The sequence below is a fragment of the Hyla sarda genome, chromosome 3 (genome assembly GCF_029499605.1).
Source record: "Hyla sarda isolate aHylSar1 chromosome 3, aHylSar1.hap1, whole genome shotgun sequence".
Taxonomy (NCBI): Eukaryota; Metazoa; Chordata; class Amphibia; order Anura; family Hylidae; genus Hyla; species Hyla sarda.
The window spans coordinates 389,378,106-389,402,941 of NC_079191.1; the positions used below are offsets into that span (position 1 = coordinate 389,378,106).

At 45.5% G+C, this 24,836-nt stretch overlaps 1 protein-coding gene across 1 annotated transcript in view; it reads right to left on the minus strand.

Annotated features, from left to right (window-relative positions):
• LOC130362864 (pulmonary surfactant-associated protein D-like) overlaps positions 1-24,836 on the minus strand; it is a 56,809-nt gene that overhangs the window by 19,480 nt on the left and 12,493 nt on the right. Inside the window, exon 3 of the mRNA XM_056567959.1 lies at positions 15,150-15,233. Coding sequence (XP_056423934.1) covers positions 15,150-15,233 — 84 coding nt within the window. The remainder of the gene's footprint in view (positions 1-15,149; positions 15,234-24,836) is intronic.

The window sequence follows — 24,836 nt, forward strand, 5'->3', positions numbered from 1 at the left end:
TTATCTATAGCCTGATCAAGGACATTTACATTTATGCCCAGGACTGTGTCTGGCCCTATGGTCATTTCATCCCTCTGTCATTGGGGACCTACGTTGAGGACAACTTGTTTTAAGTAAGGGGGTTTGTGGTGTCCCGGTACAGGACGTGATCCTGTCCCTTTGTCTAAAGTCCCCTCAGCCAGAGTCCCTCCATGTCAATAGGGCTCTCCTGTAGGGCTAACCCCTAGTCGCCTCATATAAATGGTATTTAATGTATAAATATATATATATATTTAACATGTTATATAAGAATACCTCTGTATAGGACCTTAGAGGTCACATGCCTTTAATGTAATTGTATTATGGTTTAAAGGAGTAGTACGGCGTGCACTTTTCTCATTTTATCCCGTCCGGGCTGCAAAATAAAAGAAAACAAGCTTTCTCTTACCTGCCAACGAGCCCCCGGAGCTCCGGTACACTCCGGTACAGGCGATCGGTCCCCGGGCTGTATTCTTCTTACTTCCTGTTAGCCCGTCACATCACACGGAGCTTTAGCCTATCACTGGCCGCAGCGATGTCCCGCCTCGGCTGGTGATAGACTGAAGCCCCGTGTGACGTGCCGGGCTAACAGGAAGTAAGAAGAATACAGCCCGGGGACCAAACACCTGTACCGGAGTGTACCGGAGCTACGGGGGCTCGTTGGCAGGTAAGAGAAAGTTTGTTTTCTTTTATTTTGCAGCCCGGACGGGATAAAATGAGAAAAGTGCGTGCCAGAGTTCACTGGGTCAGGATTTACAGGTCTGCTGACCAATGAGCTTTGTCCCAAGCTGCAGCCTCTAAATTCTCTCTCTTATTTCCTGGTTACAAAGCAAGCACCTCTCTTAGTTCCGGACTATCAAGCAGCACTAATCTCATATCTTCAGCATCAATTCAAGCTAGACAAACCTACATTAAATAAGATCACTTATTTGATCCTGTATAATTAAATAAGAGCAAAAAAAAAAAAAACTCTAGGAACAACAACCTACAACCTATGCTCAGGAATATCTCATTTCTCAATAAAGCACAATACAATACCAAGTGGTGAAAAAATCTCTCAATTTTATTATTAATCCTATTACATAATCACAACAATTGGAAACCCCCCATAAAAAACATATACACACAATCAGACATAATAAAAACAGGGGTGGGGGAACACCCAACAAAGGTAACAATCATGGATCTATGTATAATGACTCAAATACCAAAGTGCACCATGCCTATATAAAGTGCATACAGCATAAATGGATAGCAGCCCAAAGATGAGGTGGTCAGTGCATAAAATTAAGGTGCACTGGGCTTAAAATATCCAATCAGGGTGCCTCAAGCTGATCAGAGAGACAAATAGCCAATAGCAACAATAAGCATCTACCATATAAGCGGCACATGCATTAGGTAAGCACTTTGCCCGGTCACTATACTTAACTATAGTGATCGGGCAAAGTGCTTACCTAATGCATGTGCCGCTTATATGGTAGATGCTTATTGCTGCTATTGGCTATTTGTCTCTCTGATGTTAGGATATTACCCTATGTACTGTACTTTTTCATATAGGGACAAATAGGCCATTCATTTATTGTTGCAGTGTTATTAGTTAAACAGCTGGAGGCACCCTGATTGGATATTTTAAGCACAGTGCACCTTAATTTTATGCACTGACCACCTCATCTTTGGGCTGCTATCCATTTATGCTGTATGCACTTTATATAGGCATGGTGCACTTTAGTATTTGAGTCATTATACATAGATCCATGATTGTTACCTTTGTTGGGTGTTCCCCCACCCCTGTTTTTATTATGTCTGATTGTGTGTATATGTTTTATATGGGGGTTTCCAATTGTTGTGAATATGTAATAGGATTAATAATAAAATTGAGAGATTTTTTCACCACTTGGTATTGTATTGTGCTTTATTGAGAAATGAGATATTCAAGAGCATAGGTTGTCAATTCAAGCTAGGCCAGAAGCCTAATACCTAGTAGCCACAAAACCGTGAGTTATCCAAGCTCAATCTACTAAATCATGTGTGACTACTACAAATCCAATTCTTCTAAAAATAGTAGCACAGTGGCTAGCACCAAAACTCATTGATCCAGGAGTCCCAGCAAACCTGTGAGGAACCTGTACCACGGTTGTCTCTTGCAAAGACTGTTGGGGAAACAGTGGGATAGGTGATAAAAATGTTTCAAAGTTTTTCCCTCAACACATCCACAGTGAGGAGGATTTGAGGATTAAATTGAGGTTGGGATCTGTTCACCTCACATTTTGATGTTTTTTTTTTTTTTTTTTTCTTTTCTTTCTTTCTTTTTTTAATAAAAGTGCATTTTTTAGAGAAATATTGCCATCATGCAATTAGTGAAAAATCCCAAAATGCCGAAAAAAAAAATATAGTAGTTATATACCAGGGGACATATACTACTATATATACTAGTTGCAGCCGCAGCCAAAGCATACAGATCTGGGTGGGGAGGGGAGGAGTCTGTGAGCAGCCAGAAATCTGATGATGTGATAATGTTATCCCGTAATTCACAAGAAGTCAGCTGACCCAGGACAGACCATTTCTTCTGACATTAAACACTGTGATCACAGACTGATAATCACATGAGCCAGTTACAATCATGAAATGTATGGAGGCAGCTGTGCAGGCATATAATAGATGGAGCTTTAAGACTAGTGATAGTGTGTGTGCATGTGGGTGTGATTGTTTTTTGCCCATTTCATGCAAACCTGGAGTGCTTCTTTAAAGGAGTATTCCAATTACCAACATTTTTCTCTTATTATTTAGACATGAAAACTTAAAGTGTACCTGTCAGATCCCACAAAAAATAATAATAATAAAATAAAAATGTTATGTTACTCAGTACCTCCTCATGATCATGTACATGTAAATTGTATGTATCTATCACTGATATTTCACAAACAAATGGCCTATTACAGCTGCCCACTGTCTTTTTCATCTTCTCAGAGGGAGGGGGCGTGTCTCTCTCTTGTCTGCACTCTGATGACTCCTCCCCCTTCCTCACTCGCTGACTCACTGTTCTCGGAATTGACCCTGGCAGCCCTGCTCTGTGACCCTTTCCTCTCTAGTTTTATGCTGCATATACACACACACACACACACAATGATTATTGGAGATTGCCTATACTCTACCACCAAAGACAATATAGTGAGTGTATAACTTATTAGTGCAAAGGTTTAGTAATAAAAGTACAGTGTTTTTTTTTATGCAAAATTTGTATATATTTTCCCTTTGTCATTCATGTGTATCATTCTTTGTCAGTCCTGTAATGCTGTAATTTTGGAATAATTGGAGGTACAGTGTTTGGATAACTCTTTTTTACAGCGGTGTTGCCTTCAGCTGTGTGCCTACAACTTTAGCAAAACTACAACACCCAGCATGTCGGGACATGCTTTGACTGTACCGGAATGCTTGGAGCTATAGTTTGGCAACAGCTGGAGGCACATGTTTGGTAAAATGAAAAGTGTTTCTCCTGCAGCCTTGTCAATCAGCCTTCTCATGTCCATGACCCCTGGACACACTCATGCTGCTGTGGAACTCATCAGTGTCCCAGGAGGTATGGGGACCCCTAGTGGTGGGATTTTCAAAGGCAGTTTTCAATAAAGTGGACCTGTTGTCAACAAAAACTTTTTATATAATGTAGGTAATACAATTACATGTATGTTTATAATACACATTGGTTAAAAAAGTTGTATATTTATGGGTGAAAAAGTGCTCTCTCTGCAGCTATTGCCTGTGAGGAGTCCTAATACAGGAAGTAAGGGCAGGACAAGCAGGGCTCTGTGCAGGCTTATGGCTTGTAAGTCATCCTCATGTGTGAGCCCATAGCATGTCATAGAGCCTCACTGCACAGAGCCCTGCTTGTCCTCAGTTTACAGAGCCATGCTTGTCCTCAGTGTACAGAGCCCTGCTTGTCCTCAGTGTACAGAGCCTTGCTTGCCCTAAGTGTACAGAGCCCTGCTTGTCCTCAGTGCACAGAGCCCTGCTTGTCCTCAGTGCACAGAGCCCTGCTTGTCCTCAGTGTACGGAGCCCTGCTTGTCCTCAGTGCACGGAGCCCTGCTTGTCCTCAGTGCACAGAGCCCTGCTTGTCCTCAGTACTCAGAGCCCTGTTTGTCCTCAGTTTACAGAACCCTGCTTGTCCTCAGTGTACAGAGCCCTGCTTGTCCTCCGTGTACAGAGCCCTGCTTGTCCTCAGTGTACAGAGCCCTGCTTGTCCTCAGTGTACAGAGCCATGCTTGTCCTCAGTGTACAGAGCCATGCTTGTCCTCAGTGTACAGAGCCCTGCTTGTCCTCAGTGTACAGAGCCTTGCTTGCCCTAAGTGTACAGAGCCCTGCTTGTCCTCAGTGCACAGAGCCCTGCTAGTCCTCAGTGTACAGAACCCTGCTTGTCCTCAGTGTACAGAGCCCTGCTTGTCTTCAGTGTACAGAGCCCTGCTTGTCCTCAGTGTACAAAGCCCTGCTTGTCTTCAGTGTACAGAGCCCTGCTTATCCTCAGTGTACAGTGCCCTGCTTGTCTTCAGTGTACAGAGCCCTGCTTGTCCTCAGTGTACAGAGCCCTGCTTGTCCTCAGTGTACAGAGCCCTGATTGTCCTCAGTGTACAGAGCCCTGCTTGTCCTCAGTGCACAGAGCCCTGCTTGTTCACTCTCACTTCCTGTATTTGGACTCCTCATAGAGACACACATTCAATAGCTGCAGAGACAAAAATATACAAATTTTTTGAGCAATGTATATAACAAATTTATACATATAATGGTATCATATACGTTACATAAAAAGTTCTGTTGATGACATGTGAACATTTTCTAAAGAAGAATATTAGAAAAACTATTGTGATGCCAAGATGTACAACATATATAAAAGTTTTTATATCTGCTAGTGCCCATTTAAAAGTATGATTGTAGAAATGGGCGCTGGGCAGCTACTGGGACCCCTCCCCCCTTAAAAATACCATCCTTATTCCCAGCAGTCCCAGCACTTCTTAACACAAGGATATAATGTCTGTCTGATATCAGTGAATTATGGGGGGGGGGGGTATAATAATTGGGGGTATATTAAGTAAATAAATAACAATGTAACACTATTACCCACATTCTTCTTAAAGGGGTACTCCAGTCGTAAAATTTTTTGACTATTTTGCATCTTCATTGTAAGTTTAGTTTTTTTGCAATATACATGTGTTATATGTTATGGCAGCATGTGTGTGTTTTTCTTACCTGTTTGTTGGGCTGTGGACAACACGTCAGGGTTTGTTTTTTTTCTCTCTGTCTGCATAAGAGAAATAACCATGCCCCCTCATCTCCCTCCTGCATGAGAAGCTATAGTACACAGCTCCTCACCTCCCCTCCCCCTGAACTGCTTCTGAAGACGCAGGTCTGCGCAGGAGAAGGAACACAGAGAAGATATGTGTGTTATCTGAAGGGGAGGATGACAAGGTGAACGGGCTGGGGTTGTATGGACTGCAGGGGAATAAATCACATACTGGATCTCTATATGTGAAGGGGGAGGGGTAGGGTTGCCACCCTACCGGTATTTTACCGGCACAGCCGGTATTTTCGTTCAGATTCCGGGCTGTGCCGGTAACTTTGGATGAAAAATAACGGCCATGCAATGGTATTTTTCATTCACTGTCATCACACACTAACCTAAAAAAAGCGGCGCCGCTGAGCGGGGGTGCGGGCCGCACGCCTGCACCATGCCGCTCAGCACAGCACCCTGTCTGACTCTGAGGATGTCCCAGTCTAAAACCTTACCTGGCACTGTGCAATGCTGTGTGGCCGGGCGGCTGGATCTGCGGAGGGACGTTGCGGAAGTGACGTCAAGCTGCAGACCCGCGCAGGACGTCACGTCACTCGCCGGCCCGAGACTGCGAGGAGACTGGAGAGGTGCTGTGTAGTAGGTAAGTGTGTCTGTGTGTGTCTGTTACTATGTGTGTGTCAGTGTTTGTGTGTCTGTGTCTGTCAGTCAGTGTTTGTGTGTCTCTGAATTCCACCCCACCCACCCCAATTCCCCTGTGGCAACCCCCCCCACCCCAATTCCATGGGGAAGAGGGGGGAAGGGGGGTGACTTACTATACCTATGGGGAAGAGAAGGGGGGTAACTGCCTATACCTATGGGGAAGAGAGAGGGGGGGGGGTAACTGCCTATACCTATGGGGAAGAGAGGGGGGGGGTAACTGCCTATACCTATGGGGAAGAGAGAGGGGGGGGGTAACTGCCTATACCTATGGGGAAGAGAGAGGGGGGGTAACTGCCTATACCTATGGGGAAGAGAGAGGGGGGTAACTGCCTATACCTATGGAGAAGAGAGGGGGGGGTAACTGCCTATACCTATGGGGAAGAGAGAGGGGGGGGTAACTGCCTATACCTATGGGGAAGAGAGAGGGGGTTGGTAACTGCCTATACCTATGGGGCAGAGAGAGGGGGGGTAACTGCCTATACCTATGGGGAAGAAAGAAGGGGGGGTAACTGCCTATACCTATGGGGAAGAGAGAGGGGTGGGTGGGTAACTGCCTTTACCTATGGGGAAGAGAGGGGGGGGTAACTGCCTATACCTATGGGGAAGAGAGGGGGGGGGGTAACTGCCTATACCTATGGGGAAGAGGGGGGGGGATAACTGCCTATACCTATGGGGAAGAGAGGAGGGGTAACTGCCTATAACTATGGGGAAGAGGGGGAGAGGTAACTGCCTATACCTATGGGGAAGAGGGGGGGAGGTAACTGCCTATACCTATGGGGAAGAGAGAGGGGGTAGCTGCCTATACCTATGGGGAAGAGGGGGAGAGGTAACTGCCTATACCTATGGGGAAGAGGGGGGGAGGTAACTGACTATAATTATGGGGAAGAGGGGGGGAGGTAACTGCCTATACCTATGGGGAAGAGAGGGGGTGACTCTGCCTATACCTATGGGGAAGAGAGGGGGTGACTCTGCCTATAGGGAACGGGGGAGGGGGTGTAACTGCCTATACTTATTGGGGGGGCTACCTAACTTATACCTGGATGCCTAACTACTTACCTACATACCAGGCTATCTAACTATGTACCTGGCCTTCATACATGGCTGCCGAACTACCTAGCTAGCCCCCTACCTACCTGGCTTGTCACCTACCTACATATCCGGCCTCCTGATCTACCTACCTGGTTATCTATTTACCGGGCTACCTACCTACCTGCCCTTTTACTGTGCAGGACACCAAGGAGGACTTTACAGTTTGTGGGCCTATAGATAGGAAGATTGTGTAGAGGAGGGGAGGACACTGAATATATGCAGAGTCTGACATGTTTTTCCTGCAGATGTTAAGAGATCCACATGGCGGTCTGATCCGAACGGAGAAGAAAAGGAAAGAGGACGCTGCTGATCAGAAAAGACGTAATTGTGAGTCCCAAAATGTAACTGTAATCACTTATATGGTATATACATCCTGTGTACAGATGATATCTACCGCCATATGGTCCTGTATATAATCACTTATATTGTGTACAGATCCTTTATAGTATACTGGTCTGTGTATAGTGGTTTTATTCAGTACAACATTTTCAGTTTTCCACCTACAGAGCTATATGAGGGCTTTATCGGTATCAATTTGGTTTTGATGATTTTTTCATCCTATTTTTTGTTGTTGGTAGTGTGTATACAGAGGAGCTGTTACAATGTTTGCATTTGCACTATTTGGTGAGGTTGTCAAATGTATTTATATTATATTTGTATTTGCTGGGTAACCCCTTAAATTAATTGCCTGTTAAATAAATGTTATTTACAATTGTAAGTTTTATTCTCTAAATGTAAATTTTTTGTGCGATATAGGAAAGTTCCCCCCGCATATATATATATATATATATATTGTATCCATCCCATCCCCCATACTATTCCTTTACCCCCCTCCCATCCCCCATGCCATTTCTTAAACCCCTGATCCCTCGTCCTCTGTGCAATCAGGCCACTCCCCCTTTTAGCTCCACCCCCACATAGCCACACCCACGACCGGTATTATTCTGAGGGAAAGGTGGCAACCCTAGTGAGGGGGGAGGACTCTTGAATGACACATGCTGGGAGTTGTAGTCCCTGTTATGTGTGTGTGTATGCTAGTGTTTCCAAACCAGGGTGCCTCCAGCTGTTGCAAAACTACAACTCCAAGCATGCCCTGACAGACTTTGGGTAGTTGTAGATTTGTAGTTGGTAGTTGTAGACTGGTAGTTGTATATTTGCAACAGCTGGAGGCACACTGGTTGGGAAACACTGTTCTAGCCTATTCAGCATACACATCATGTTACACCAGTGTTTCCCAACCAATGTGCCTCCAGCTGTTGTAAAACTACAACTCCCAGCATGCCCTGACAGCCTTTGGGCATGCTGGGAGTTGTAGTTTTGCAACAGCTGGAGGCACACTGATTGGGAAACACTGTTCTAGCCAATTCAGTATATTACAAACAAGGTGCATTGTTTCCCAACAAGGGTGTCTTCAGCTGTATCAAAACTACAACTCCCAGCATGCCCGGACAATGTTTGGCTGTCCAGGCATGCTGGTAGTAGTAGTTTTGCATCACCTGGAGGCACCCTGGTTTGGAAACACTGGTGTATGCCCTACAGAGGTGTGGTGAACTACAACCCCCAGGAGACTACAGAGGCAGCATTCTGGTGTTATACTGAAGACTCCTGAGTGACACATCCTGGGAGTTGTAGTCCCTTTTGTGTGTGTATGCCAGTGTATCCCAACCAAGGCTGATTTCATTAGTGTGCTGTGTATAAGGGGGCCGACCCTGGAAAATAGTAGGGTGGGTAAAGGGCGGTACAAACAAACAAAAAAAAGGAGCCGCCCCAAACCAGCAAAGCATGTGGCATGCTGGGATTTGTAGTTTTCAGCACAGCAAGAAACAGGATATAGAAGCAAAGATAGAAAAACTAAGTGGGGGGATAAAAAGACAACAAAGAACAGAAATAGAGTTGACCAAACAACAAGAATAGAAATGAAACAAATAGGGTGAGTCAAAAACGGAAAAACTTGTTGACCACCGGAGTACCCCTTTAAGGCCTCTTGCACCTTACAAAATATTGGAAATTGGGGGTGAATTTTCAATGTGTAGCAGATGCCAGTGTAATAATTTGGCGCTATGATCGTGCTGACGTGTGCTGTGGTTATTGATGACAGCGCAGTTCCGTACAGTAATTCACCAAAAGAATGAAAATATTCATCCTTTTACCGGAATACAGTACAGAACTTCATTGCCATCAGTGGTGACGTCACCTGTCCACACGGTAATGGCACTGATTCATGATGGTAGCGATTACTGCAGATGGAATGTCCCCCCCCCCCAAATTTCTCTGGGTGGAGTCCAGAATTTCAGCAGTGTGCACAGTGCAGCAGAATCCCATTGAAGACAATGAGAAGCTGCTACATGAGAACAGATCCTTAATCCCTTAAGGACTAAGCGTTTTTCAGCTTATGCATTTTATTTTTTCCTCCTTACTTTTTCAAAATTATAACCCTTTCAATTTTCCACCTAAAAGTCCTCATGATGGCTTATTTTTTGTGCCACCAATTCTACCGTATATACTCGAGTATAAGCCGACCCGAGTATAAGCCGAGACCCCTAATTTCAACCCAAAATCCCAGGAAAAGTTATTGACTCGAGTATAAGCCTAGGGTGGGAAATACATCACCCCCCCCCTGTCATCATCCAGACCCGTCATTAACATCCTCATCATCATCACCGCCTGTCATCATCATCACCTGTCATCATCCCCTTGTCATCATCCCACACATCCCCCCTTCATCATCCCCTTGTCATCATCCCACACATCCCCCCTTCATCATCCCCTTGTCATCATCCCACACATCCCCCCTTCATCATCCCCTTGTCATCATCCCACACATCCCCCCTTCATCATCCCCTTGTCATCATCCCACACATCCCCCCTTCATCATCCCCTTGTCATCATCCCACACATCCCCCCTTCATCATCCCCTTGTCATCATCCCCACCCCCCTTCATCATCCCCTTGTCATCATCCCACACACCCCCCTTCATCATCCCCACCCCCCTTCATCATCCCACACCCCTCCTTCATCATACTCTTGTCATCATCCCACACCCCCCCCTTCATCATCCTCTTCTCATCATCCGCCCTCAGTGGTCTTCAACCTGCGGACCTCCAGAGGTTTCAAAACTACAACTCCCAGCAAGCCCGGGCAGCCATCGGCTGTCCGGGCTTGCTGGGAGTTGTAGTTTTGAAACCTCCGGAGGTCCGCAGGTTGAAGACCACTGCGGCCTTCGACATCATCCAGCCCCCTCTCACCCCCCTTTAGTTCTGTACAGTACTCACCTCCGCTCGGCGCTGGTCCGGTCCTGCAGGGCTGTCCGGAGAGGAGGTCGTCCGGTGGGACAGTGGTTCCGGGCTGCTATCTTCACCGGGGGCGCCTCTTCTCCGCGCTTCCGGCCCGGAATAGAGGCGTTGCCTTGACAATGACGCAGAAGTACGTTGGCAATGAACGTATCTCTGCGTCGTTGTCAAGGAAACGTGACTATTCTGGGGCCGGGCCCGAAGCGCTTAGAAGAGGCCTCCCCGGTGAAGATAGCAGCCCGGAACCACTGTCCCACCGGACCACCTCCTCTCCGGACAGCCCTGCAGCACCGGACCAGTGCCGAGCGGAGGTGAGTACTGTACAGAACAAAGCGGGATGGTCTTGCAGCGGCGGTAGCAACCAGGTCGTATCCACCGGCAACGGCACAACCTCTCTGACTGCTGAGATAGGCATGGTACAAGGGATAAGGCAAGAGCAAGGTCGGACGTAGCAGAAGGTCAGGGCAGGCAGCAAGGATCGTAGTCAGGGGCAACGGCAGGAGGTCTGGAACACAGGCTAGGAACACTCAAGGAAAGGCTTTCTCTGGCACAAGGGCAACAAGATCCGCCAAGGGAGTGCAGGGGAAGTGAGGTATAAGTAGGGAGTGCACAGGTGGAAACTAATCAGGAAGATTGGGCCAGGCACCATCATTGGTGCACTGGCCCTTTAAATCTCAGAGACCCGGCGCGCCCTAAGGAGCGGGGCCGCGCGCACAGGGACAACACAGACGGGGAACGGGTCAGGTACGGGGACCGAGATGCGCATCGCGAGCGGGCGCGTCCCGCATCGCGAATCGCATCCCGGCTGGGAGCAATATCGCAGCGCACCCGGTCAGCAGGTCTGACCGGAGCGCTGCGAATTAAAGAACGCTGCGAGCGCTTCGGGGAGGAGCGGGGACCCGGAGCGCTCAGCGTAACAGTACCCCCCCCCCTTGGGTCTCCCCCTCTTCTTGGAGCCTGAGAACCTGAGGATAAGACTTTTGTCCAGGATGTTGTCCTCAGGTTCCCAAGATCTCTCCTCTGAGCACTCATCTACAAAGGGTCCAAGATAACGTGGTCCCAGATTAAAACTGGGGACACGGAAGCGGATATACTTGGTGGAGAGCCACACAAAAACAGGAGGAGTTCTTCTTTTTTCTTTGGCAAGCTTCTTCACCCAGGATGAGGCTAGTATGAGGGATTTTAGAGTCTTTTTCCAGATGGTGGCGAAGCCCCGCGAAACCACATGAACAGCGGGCACACAAGAAGGCGTGGGGGTGGGGAGGGAGGGAAGAGGGTCAAGCTTGGCACGGGGCAGAGAGTTAACAGGATGGGGGCTGTGAGGAGGAGACACAGCATAGTCCAGATAGGCCTTGGGGAGACCAGGTAAAGGGGGAGACACAGAGGTTTGACTGACGGGACTGGGAGCAGACGTGAGGCATTTTCTGTGACAAGAAGCACCCCAGCTCTTGATCTCCCCGGTGGTCCAGACAAGGGTAGAGGAGTGGCGTTGGAGCCATGGCAGACCGAGGAGGACTTCAGAGGAGCATTTGGGCAAAACAAAAAGTTCCATGCTCAAGAGCAGGGATTCTGTGCGGTAACGCACAGTGCAGTATAGAAGTAATTATTTCTTTTTGCGGCGAGTCCTCTCTTCAGGGGTCAGGCGAGACCGATCCACTTGCATAGCCTCCTCGGCGGGAGGCACAGGGGTGGATTGCAAAGGATATTGTGAGAGAGGTGCTCCGAGCGGTGGGGCACATGGCAGGGCCTTCCCAGGCAGGAGACCACGGCAGAGTCTAGAGTTCCCATCAAATTTGTCCGGCAGGGACAAGCGGAGGTTAGGAGCGGCCGGTCGCTGCGGAGGAGTTGCAGGAGCCGGCGGAGGAGATGGTTGTTGCTGTTGCAGCTGCTGTGTCTGTGACTGAAGTTGCTGTATCTGCGGCAGCAGCTGCTGTATCTGTGACTGAAGTTGCTGTGTCACGGTGGTCAAGTATGACAGCTGGTGATTTCGTTGGGTGATCATTAGGGATTGCTGGGCAATCACCGTGGAAATGTCGGCAAGACTTGACAGCGGCACCTCAGCGGAATCCATGGCCGGATCTACTGTCACGATTCAGCAGGCTGGAGGTGGATCCTCTGTGTCAGAGAGGGATTGGCGTGGACCGTGTCAGTGGACTGGTTCTAAGTAGCTACTGGTTTTCACCAGAGCCCGCCGCAAAGCGGGATGGTCTTGCAGCGGCGGTAGCAACCAGGTCGTATCCACCGGCAACGGCACAACCTCTCTGACTGCTGAGATAGGCATGGTACAAGGGATAAGGCAAGAGCAAGGTCGGACGTAGCAGAAGGTCAGGGCAGGCAGCAAGGATCGTAGTCAGGGGCAACGGCAGGAGGTCTGGAACACAGGCTAGGAACACTCAAGGAAAGGCTTTCTCTGGCACAAGGGCAACAAGATCCGCCAAGGGAGTGCAGGGGAAGTGAGGTATAAGTAGGGAGTGCACAGGTGGAAACTAATCAGGAAGATTGGGCCAGGCACCATCATTGGTGCACTGGCCCTTTAAATCTCAGAGACCCGGCGCGCGCGCGCCCTAAGGAGCGGGGCCGCGCGCACAGGGACAACACAGACGGGGAACGGGTCAGGTACGGGGACCGAGATGCGCATCGCGAGCGGGCGCGTCCCGCATCGCGAATCGCATCCCGGCTGGGAGCAATATCGCAGCGCACCCGGTCAGCAGGTCTGACCGGAGCGCTGCGAATTAAAGAACGCTGCGAGCGCTTCGGGGAGGAGCGGGGACCCGGAGGGCTCAGCGTAACATTCTGTAGGTCCATATGATTAAAATTAGAGATGAGCGAAATTACAGTAAATTTGATTCGTCACAAACTTCTCAGCTCGGCAGTTGATGACTTTTCCTGCATAAATTAGTTCAGCCTTCAGGTGCTCCAGTGGGCTGGAAAAGGTGAATACAGTCCTAAGAGACTCTTTCCTAGGAAAGTATCCACCTTTTCCAGTCCACCGGAGCACCTGAAAGCTGAACTAATTTACGCAGGAAAAGTCATATACTGCCGAGCCGAGAAGTTCGTGACGAATCGAATTTACTGTAAGTTCGCTCATCTCTAATTAAGATGATACCCTACTTATATAGGTTTGATTTTGTCATAAGTACATGCATGAAAATGTATACGTTTAAAAATGTCCTATTCTGACCCCTATTACTTTTTTATTATTCGGCACATAGGGATGTATAAGGGCTCATTTTTTGCGCCGTGATCTGAAGTTTTTATCAGTACCATTTTTGTTTTGATCAGACTTTTTGATCTTTTTTTATAATTTTTTTTATGGTATAAAAAGTGACCAAAATATTCTATTTTGTACTATGGAATTTGTTTTACGTGTACGCCATTGACCGTGTGGCTTAATTAACTATATATTTTTACATTTCAGATATTTACGCACGCGGTGATAGCACATATGTTTATATTTTTATTTACATAGTTTTTTTCTATGGGAAAAGGGGGTGATTCAGACTTTTATTAGGGAAGGGGTTAAATCACATTTATTGACACTTTATTTTCACTTAGGAGACTATAACATTGCATACACTGATTTCCTACACTGATCACTGCCATGCAATAGCATGGCATTGATCAGTGTTATTGCTGCTCGACTGCTCCTGTCTGGATCTCGGGTACGGAGCAGTCATTCGGCGATCGGACAATGAGGAGCCATGTAGGGATCCTCCTCGCGTCCTGCACGCTGTTCGGGGCGCCGGGATTTCACCACGGTGGTACCAAACAGCACCACTGAGCTGCTGGGAAGGTTTCACTTCAGACACCGAGATTGGTGATGTCCGGTATTAGCCGCGGGTCCCATGACCGAACTGATATGACGCGGGGTCACCCTGCATTATATCGCTGGAGCCAGCGCAGGACATAAATATACGTCATGCGTCGTTAAGGGGTACTCCGGTGGAAAACTTTTTTTTTTTTAATTCAACTGGTGTTAGAAAGTTAAACAGATTTGTAAATGACTTCTATTTAAAAAAAAATCTTTATCCTTCCAGTACTTTTCAAATGCTGTATACTACAGAGGAAGTTCTTTTCATTTTGATTTTCTTTTCTGTCTGACTACAGTGCTTTCTGCTGACACCTCTGTCCATGTCAGGAATCGTCCAGAGCAGGAGCAGATCCCCATAGCAAACCTTTCTTGCATAGTTCCTGACATGGACAGAGGTGTCAGCAGAGAACCCTGTGGTTAGATAGAAAAGATCACCACAACTCCCTCTGTAGTATACAGCGGCTGGTAAGTACTGGAAGGATTAAGATTTTTTTAATGGAAGTCATTTACAATCTGTTTAACTCTCCGGAGCCAGTTGATAAAAAAAAAAGATATATTTTCCTCAGGAGTACCCATTTATTGCTATGTTCACATGGCGTAAAATATGTAGAATGTCCCCACGGAAAACATTTGAATAATCCGTCAGGCGCTAGGACTGCTTGGAAATGCTCCGTCTCATAGATGGCAATGAATTACCAAGCGAAATCTGCAAAAAGAAAAAACAAGTCTATTCTTTCTGTGGACCCTGGAATGGGTATTTTCACGGCAGAAACTTTTGGTGCAGAAATTCTGCCGTGTACAGTACAGCAGAAACCCATTGAAATTGATGCGGCTCTGCTGCAGGGGAATGTCCTTGTGGAATATTCCGTGTGGACATTCCGCACAAATTCCGCCATGTGAACATACCCTTACTGTTTATAGAATTGTTCCTAAGAAAACAAGAATCTACATTTCTTACTAACCTTTCCTCAGCGATACCAGGTTGGACTGCAATTTCGTGACTTTTCCATCCAAAACACCCAGTTGGAGTTTAAGAGCTTCAAGCACTGATAAAAAACAAATGCATTATAAAGGTTAATAGTATACTCTTACTTTTAAAACATATTAAAGGGGAAGCATGAAACAGGCAGTGACACCATCACTATGAGTGGCAGGTATACAGCCAATAAGGCAGCTCTCACTTCACCAGTGTTTCCAAACCAGGGTACCTTCAGCTGTAGCAGAACTACAACTCCCAGCATTCCCGGACAGCCTTTGGCTGTCTGGGCATGCTGGGAGTTGTAGTTCTGCAAACTGGTTGGGAAACACTGCCCTATACACACATAGGGAGAGACGTGTCAGCCAAGCAAGACAGAGAGCAGCTATATAGAGCCCCCACCTTGGCTGTGTACCACATTCACAAAGATTTTTTAATACTATAGTTTCTCGGACACAACAAGTAAATCATTGTCTTTTAGTGAGGAAACCTGTGGTTGTTTTATGCAGCCTGCGGTCGGGGCTGCCTGGCCTGAAACAACCGACAAGTTCCCTTTAAAGGGGTACTCCCACTGATTTTTAAAAGAAGTAAATTACAAATCAGTTTAACTTTCTCGCACCAGTTGATTTAAAAAAAAAGTTTTCCACTGGAGCACCCCTTTAACCCCTTAAGGACCCAGCCAATTTTCACTGTAGGACCCGGCCATTTTTTGTACATCTGACCATTGTCACTTTAAGCATTAATAACTCTGGGATGCTTTTACTTTTCATTCTGATTCTGAGATAGTTTTTTCCTGACATATTCTACTTTATGTTTGTGGTAATATTTTGTCGATACTTGCATCATTTCTTGGTGAAAAATTCCAAAAATTTCGATTTTTTTTTTACTTTGAAGCTCTCTGCTTATAAATAAAATGGATATTCCAAATAAATTACGGTACATATTAATTTGCATACACAATATGTCTTCTTTATGCTGGCATTATAAAGTTGACGTGCTTTTACTTTTGGAAGACATCAAAGAGCTTCAAAGTATAGCAGCAATTTTCCAATTTTTCGCAAAATTTTAAAAATCGAAACTTTTCACGGACCAGTTTAGTTTTGAAGTGGATTTGAAGGTCCTTCCTATTAGAAATACCCCATTAATAACCCCATTTTAAAAAACTGCACCCCTCAACCCTCAAAGTATTCAAAATGAAATTCAAAAGGTTTGTTAACCATTTAGGTGTTTCACAGGAATAGCAGAAAAGTGAAGGAGAAAATTCAAAATCTTCATTTTTTACACTGGCATGTTCTTGTAGACCCAGTTTTTGAATTTTTACAAGGGGTAAGAGGAGAGAAATCTTCCTAAAATGTGTAACCAATATCCCTCGAGTAAGAAAATACCTCATATGTGTATTAGTGATGTCGCAAACATAAAATTTTCCGTTAGCGAACGGCGAGCGCGGATTTCCGCAAATGTTCGCGAATGTGTGAACCGGGCGAACCGCCATAGACTTCAATAGGCAGGCAAATTTTAAAACCCACAGGGACTCTTTCTGGCCACAATAGTGATGGAAAAGTTGTTTCAAGGGGACTAACACCTGGACTGTGGCGTGCCGGTGGGGGATCCATGGCAAAAGTCGCATGGAAAATGACATAGTTGATGCAGAGTCTGGTTTTAATCCATAAAGGGCATAAATCACCTAACATTCCTAAATTGTTTGGAATAACGTGTAAACTGACTGATTTTATTTCACAGCCCCAAATTTTTTTTTTCAAATTTATACTACTGTTACACTAAATATGATTTGCTTTAGTGTGACAATGAGCCCTGCAGGCCCAAAAACTCCCAAGTGCTTTGTAAACTGACTGATGTTATTTCACAGCCAAAAAATTTTTATTTTATTTTTTTTCAAATTTACACTACTGTTACACCAAATATGACTTGCACTAGTGTGACACAGAGCCCTGCAGGCCCAAAAACTCCCAAATGTTTTGTAAACTGACTGATTTAATTTCACAGCCAAAAAAGGTATATTTTTTTCTCAAATTGACACTTCTGTTACACCAAATATGATTTGCACTAGTGGGACAATGAGCCCTGCAGACCCACAAACTAGAGATGAGCGAACTTTTCAAAAATTCAATTCGGCCGATTCGCTGAATTTTCCCGAAAAGTTTGTTTCAATACGAATTTGTTCGCGGCAATATTAAAAAAAGGCTCTTTCTAGCCTACATAGAAGACAATGAAGATGTTTTCTTCTAATGACTCTTCCTTAAAGACCATATTTGTACAAGTATCTCTTTATAGTGGAATAGTGTACCACAACTCCAGTGTCTGCCAGATCTTTCTGGAGGGATTGTGCAGTCAAACGTTGGTTTTAAATTGTTTTTCTCACAATCCTGCGAGCTGTTCTGTCTGATATTTTTCTTGGCCTTCCAGATCTTGCTTTAACTTCCGCTGTTCCTGATGACTGCCATTTCTTAATTACATTCCGAACAGAGGATATTGACATCTGAAAACGTTTTGCTATCTTATTATAATCTTCTCCAGCTTAGTGAACATCAACTATTTTCAGTTTCAGATATCTAGACGACTGCTTAGAAGAACCCATGTTGCTGATTGTTGGAGCAAGGTCAGATGAGTCTGGGCATTTAAAACCTTTGAGATTGACATCACCTAGTCTTCGCAGATGATGATTGAGAATATGGATGAGCGAACTTTTCAAAAATTCGATTCGACCGATTCACCGAATTTTCCCGAAAAGTTTGTTTCGATCCGAATTTATTCGTGGCGAATCGATGTTTAAAAAGGCTATTTCTAGCCTACATACAGCCTCTATATGGGTATAGAACACTTTGCTGTGTCCTAAAACGCATATGGAGTGTGCTGGGGTAGTGAAATAATACTGTTATTCAGAATAGTATGCAGATTACCGTCATCGCTCTTAGAATCACTGCCGCACAGCAGCACAATGACAGAGCCTAGTGGTGGCGTCAGGAGACCATATAGTGACTGAATGACATAGCGTGGAGGTGTTGGCAGCATGAGGACACCATATAGTGGCTGAATGGCACAGCGTGGAGGTGTTGGCAGCATGAGGACACCATATAGTGGCTGAATGGCACAGTGTGGAGGTGTTGGCAGCATAAGGACACCATATAGTGGCTGAATGACACAGCGTGGACATGTTGGCAGCAAGAGGAGACCATTTAGTGGCTGAAGGGCACAGCGTTGAGTTGGCTGATGCACTAGTACACTAAACACCAGGGCTTCACAATCCCCCCCCCCCCCCCCAAAAAAAAAAAAACACAATATATGACATTTTTGACAAAGATTTCTCATAGGTAGCACCCGCTATCCAAAAATGAGAAATTTCCAGACCCAGGCCCCACCTCTGCGGCATCAGGAACCCATATATAGCCTGAAGAACACAGCCTGAAGTTGGCTGATGCACCAGTACACACCCGGGCTTCACAATCCCCTCCAAAAAACAACAACATTTTAGAAATTTTTTAAAGAAATACCTTTGTGTAAGAACAAGCGCATATCCAACAGTTCACAAGACTCTATAATGCAGGACGGTGGACCACCCAAAGACATTCTCTTCAAAAATAATAAACCACACAATGTTTGAATTTTTTTTACAAAAACTAATTCAATATGTGTGTAAGCGCATCTGTCTCCAAAAGATCAGATCACCAAAGGACTTTTTTCGCCCAAAATGATGAAGCAGAGTTAATCCCTGTCCGTATTTTATTTTATTTTATTTTTTTCATTAAAAAATCACACGCAACAAGAGTTCCGTTGTGTAACGGTTAGCATTCTGGAAAATTCTATTTTATTACAGATAAAATTATCAGTAAATAAAAAATAAAAAAACACTACTCAAGAGTGTTTAATTACCCCATACATTGCACCAGGAGCGGTCAGGAGTAGGCCTCAGCAGTACCCAAGAGGCTTTAATAACCCCCTACCTTTGCACGATCAATTGCGAGATCGAGCAATACCAGGTGTGTTATGCCCTCAGATTTCCGGGGCCGCAGCCGCGCTCCACTGAACGGATTTGCATGTCTTTATCTTTCAAGGACATGTGCGTGTTGCACGCTGAAACCAGTTCGTGATAGGGATCTGGGATTGCAATTATTTACCCTTAAAACAAGGAATTACCAGTAAGTGAGGGTCATAAGCTGGCGTTGATTAAGTCCCTGCCCTTTGTACACACCGCCCGTCGTTATAAGCTATTGGATTAGTTAGTGAGTTGGTTAGTGAGGTCCTCGGATCGGCCTAGGTGGGCTAGGAGAAGGCCCTGGCAGAGCGCCGAGAATTTAACGATCATTGTTGAAATTTGCATTAAGCATGTATTTAGCAACTGCTAAACATCCAAAAATGTAAGGCCCAAGGCCATAGGCACCAGGGAGGCAAGTAGTTCCTGAAAGACCCAGAATGAGTCTGGAGCATGCATTTGCAGTACCCAAGAGGTTTTCATAACCCTTACATTTAAAGATCAATGTTTACATTTGCATTAAGCATGTATTTAGCTACTGCTAAACTTAAAAAAATTATAGGCCCAAGGCCTGAGGCACCAGGGAGGCAAGTAGTTTGTGAAAGACACATAATGAGCCTGGAGCAGTCATTCGCAGTACCCAAGAGGGTTTCATAACCCCTTACATTTAAAGATCAATGTTGACATTTGCATTAAGCATGTATTTAGCTACTGCTAAACTTCAAAAAATTATGGGCCCAAGGACAGAAGCATCAGTTTTCCCCATATTAGGAGCATAGTTGTCCCCCAGATTTGGCAGCATAGATGTCACCCAGATTAGGCAGCATACATGTCCCCCAGATTAGGAGCATACTTGTCCCCCAGAGTAGGCAGCATAGATGTCCCCCAGATTAGGAGCATACTTGTTCCCCAGATTAGGCAGCATTGATGTCCACCAGATTAGGAGCTTAGTTGTCCCCCAGATTAGGAGCATAGTTGTCCCCCAGATATGGAGCATAGTTGTCTCCCAGATTAGGCAGCATCAATGTCATCCAGATTAGGCAGCATAGATGTACCCCAGATTAGGAGCATAGTTGTCCCCCAGATTAGGCAGCATAGATGTCACCCAGATTAGGCATTATAGATGTTCCCCAGATTAGGAGCATACTTGTCCCCCAGAGTAGGCAGCATAGATGTCCCCCAGATTAGGAGCATACTTGTCCCCCAGATGAGGCAGCATAGATGTCCACCAGATTAGTAGCTTAGTTGTCCCCCAGATTAGGAGCATAGTTGTCCCCCAGATAAGGAGCATAGTTGTCCCCCAGATTAGGCAGCATAGATGTCACCCAGATTAGGCAGCATAGATGTCCCCCAGATTAGGAGTATACTTGTCCCCCAGATTAGGCAACATAGATGTCCCCCAGATTAGGAGAATAGTTGTCCCCCAGATTAGGCAGCATAGATGTCCCCCAGATTAGGCAGCATAGATGTCCCCCAGATTAGGAGCATAGTTGTCCCCCAGATTAGGCAGCATAGATATCCCCCAGATTAGGCAGCATAGATGTCACCCAGATTAGGCAGCATAGATGTCCCCCAGATTAGGAGCATACTTGTCCCACAACAAGAGGAGAACAGCCACCTGGTGGAACTCCGCCTATATAACCAAGAATACCCAAAACATAAAACCCAACACTTACACTACACAAAAGCCCACCATCAATCAAAACACCATTAGAACCATCCCTCCACCAATGACTCCCACCTCGATTAATTCTCTACCCACCCAGCCGAACAAAGGAACACGCAACCCAGAGACCCCGGGGATCCCACACCCACGAGTGGATGAGCACATGAAAGACATCAGACATTCCATAAAACGTCTGAAGGACAAACCGAAAGAAGATATGGTGTTCAACATAGAGGATGTCGTACCAATCCTACAACTGTCCCCATCACCACTAAAGGAAAATCCCCTGGATCTATCAACACTAACAGTGCATGACACCAGCATTTCAGAACCAAACTCTGATTTACATACAGTCCTGATAGACAATTCTGCCACAGGAGAAAACGCCCTAGTCCCTTTTCTAAAAACGATAAGGGACTCTCTACACACCTTTACTGTCACGGCTGAGATTCACCAATCCGCCCACCTAAACGATCACCTACCTCCTTCACTCAGGGAGAAACACCAGATGAACCAACCGAATCGCCAAAACCAGACCACTGAGCGAGATCTTATCAACCTCTCTGGAGGCACCGACCATGGAGACATCCACAGCCCTTCAGAAACAACCACCACAATCCCAAAAACCACCCACAGTAATCTATCCACCCATTTTTTAGGGGTGGGTCACGATCGGCCCCGGCAAATAACGGATTACTTCCAACCTGGAAAACCAACAAAAAGAAAACTAGGAGAGGAACACGAGGAGGGGTCCGAAACACCCAGTGGAAAAACACCCAAAAAAAAATGTAAACCTTTCATCACACCAGAACTCGCAAAGGAGTCTATAAAGGAATCAACAATCAAAATCTTTAACCTATCAGACCACCTACTAAACCAAGGAGAGATATCCTTGCTGCAGAAAGGTCTATCATATTGCCCTAAATCACACCCGGACAAATTTGATCTATTTCTAGACCTTCATAGGTTCACGAGATGTCTGACACTACAGCGTCACTTCGCGCTACCATGCATCAGCCCTAAATATCTCCCACAGGACACAACCATAATACCCGGGGTGCACCCGGAGGTGAAGGCCAAACCAAATTCTACCCTGTGTAAAGTCAGGGTCATCTTCTGAAGTCCTTCCATGACCTAGTAGCGAAGGACTTCAAGAGTCTCCCCGACACCTCTAAGTCTACCACAAAAGAGGGCCACCTCACTAAGTGCGAACGCACTGCCCTGAAGGCATTAAAAGAAAACCTGAATATTGTGATACGCCCCGCTGATAAGGGCGGAGACATTGTAATACAAAATTACATGGACTACGACAAAGAAGCATGGAAGATTCTGGGGGACACCTCGTACTATGAACAGGTTAACAGTAACCCCCTTCCTGCACTAAAACAAAAAGTTTTCTCTATACTGGAAGATGGTGTCAAACAGAATGTCATCACCAAGAAAGAAAAGAACTTTCTATGGATCTCCAACCCAAAGATGCCCTTTTATTACCATCTACCTAAGGTACATAAGGACCAGGAACATCCACCAGGAAGACCTATCATTTCTGGGATTGAGAGTATTACGAGTAACATCTCACAGTACCTGGACCTTATACTCCAACCCCATGTCCAGAATCTACCCAGTTATCTTAAAAATTCGGACCAACTAATCCAAATACTAAAAGATATAACATGGGAAGAGAACATGCTGTTTGTAACTATGGATGTGTCGGCCTTATATTCCAACATCAGACACGATCTAGGAATAAAGAGCACAGCGTCCTACTTGAGAAATGACACCATAATCCCTGCAAATCAGGCAGATTTTCTAACTACATGTCTGGAACTTATTCTAAAGAACAACTTCTTCACATACAACGGGAGAACGTTCCAGCAAACCAGAGGGACAGCCATGGGCACCAGAGTGGCGCCCTCCTACGCGAACCTTTTCATGGGGCAGTTTGAGGAAGAGTTCCTCTACAAAAATAACCTGTTTTGCGAGCACACAGTCATCTACAAACGCTATATAGATGATTTATTCTTGCTTTAGAAAGGTACAGTCGAGCAGATCCATACACTGATCTGCGAAATGAATAACACTAATTGGGGTATTACCCTAACACCAAACATCTCCAACAAGGAAATCGAATTTTTAGACCTGCTAATCTCTCACCATGACAATAAAATCATTACCTCCACGTTTTTCAAAACCGTGGACTCCAACAGCTATGTACCGTTTTTGAGTGGCCACTATTCCAAATGGAAGCAAAATATACCTTATGACCAATTTAACCGGGTGCGCAAAAACTGCACGAGTACAAAGACATACATTGACCAATCAAAAATTCTAAAGAACAGATTTGCTATAAAAGGATACCCTAAAACCCTGGTAGAAAATGCATTCCAGAAAGCACTTAAACTCACTCAGGAATCCTGCTTACCATCCCCTCGAGTGCCGTCAACAACTCCGAATGATGCAAACCCAAAAGAAGAATGTAAAAAGGAGAAATCAGAAGAAAATCGAGGGAACCCAAAAAAATTTTGAAACACAACACGGAGAGGAAGAACAGTAGTTTTATAACAACCTACTCCTCAGGCCACTACAACATAAGAAAGATACTACAAAAACACTGGGGTCTTTTAAAAAATGACCCCTACCTGAAAGAAATCCTGCCCTCTCAACCTATGCTTACATTCAGGAGAGCTCCCTCTCTTAGAAATATGATAGCGCCCAGTCGCTTGAAAAAACAAAGACCAGCCAAACGTTGCACTAAGGAGACCACCCTTAAAAAAGGTGTGTTCAAATGTGGCAAGAAGAGGTGTCTCTGCTGCAACATCATAGCAGATCACAGCACCGACTTTAAGAGCCACCACAGGTGAAACTTTCCAATTGCAATTCCACCTGACATGCCAATCCCAGTTTGTCATCTACCTCATCAACTGTTGTTGTGGAAAACAATACATGGGGAGGACCACGCAAAAATTACACCAAAGACTGAATCAACACAGATGCAATGTGAAAAAGGGATTCATGCTCCATGGCCTATCACGGCACATCACAACTAAACACAATGAGATCAAAGAAGCCTTTTCCATCATGCCCATTGATTACATCCCAGAACACATTACCAATCGCTTGGAAGCTTTGGGAAAAAAAAGAAATGTATTGGATTTACAGATTGGAATCTCTCCAGCCTCATGGATTGAATGAAGCCATTGAATTAATCCACTTAAGCCAAACACTACAGACCCACCTACTCTGACTGCCGCACCGCTTCTTTTCATCATATCATCCTCTCCTTAGGAACTTCAGTCAGGCCATATATCCATGGGATCCTCTCCCAAATGGCCACACCTACATTGGAGGATAATATACCACAAAGGGTGAATCTCACTAAATGTTCCCTCACCGTAGCAAAGGCCTCCGGGAGTCGCGATCCTGCTACATCTCTGCCACCAAAAATTCCCTTACCCAACCTCCAGGGACTACGACCTGGCTACATCTCTGCCTTCCCATGGGGCCGATTGTTGGAGAGGTAGCTCTATACGTTACCCCTACAAAAACACCACATCGAAGAAAAAGAAAAACAGCCCTTCATTCTAGCTCGGGCCTGTTCGGAATGTAATGTTAACATGTGGTCCACATGGGAAACACTCACCCAGGTCTCCCATACCATGGACAGCCACGATCCTCCCGCACATCTATCTCTGCATGTCACCGGACTACGGGAAGCAGCACTCTATCACTCACACCTACACTGCCTCTCATACAGAGGGCAGGGCCAATGGTCCCAATACTTTTAAGTATCTTTATTATGGGAGATGTATCTGTGTATTTTCAGAATTTGTTTTACCTCCGCCAGAGGGTTGTAAACACTGCTGACACGGTACAGCCCATATGTATATTATAATTATGGTCATGTTTGCATGTATGTTCTTGCCGTGCACCCGGTAATTCGCAGTGATTTTCGCGGGCTTTTTCATGTATAAATCAGTGGCCTCTGCATACATGCCACATCATTGGATCTGACGAAGAGG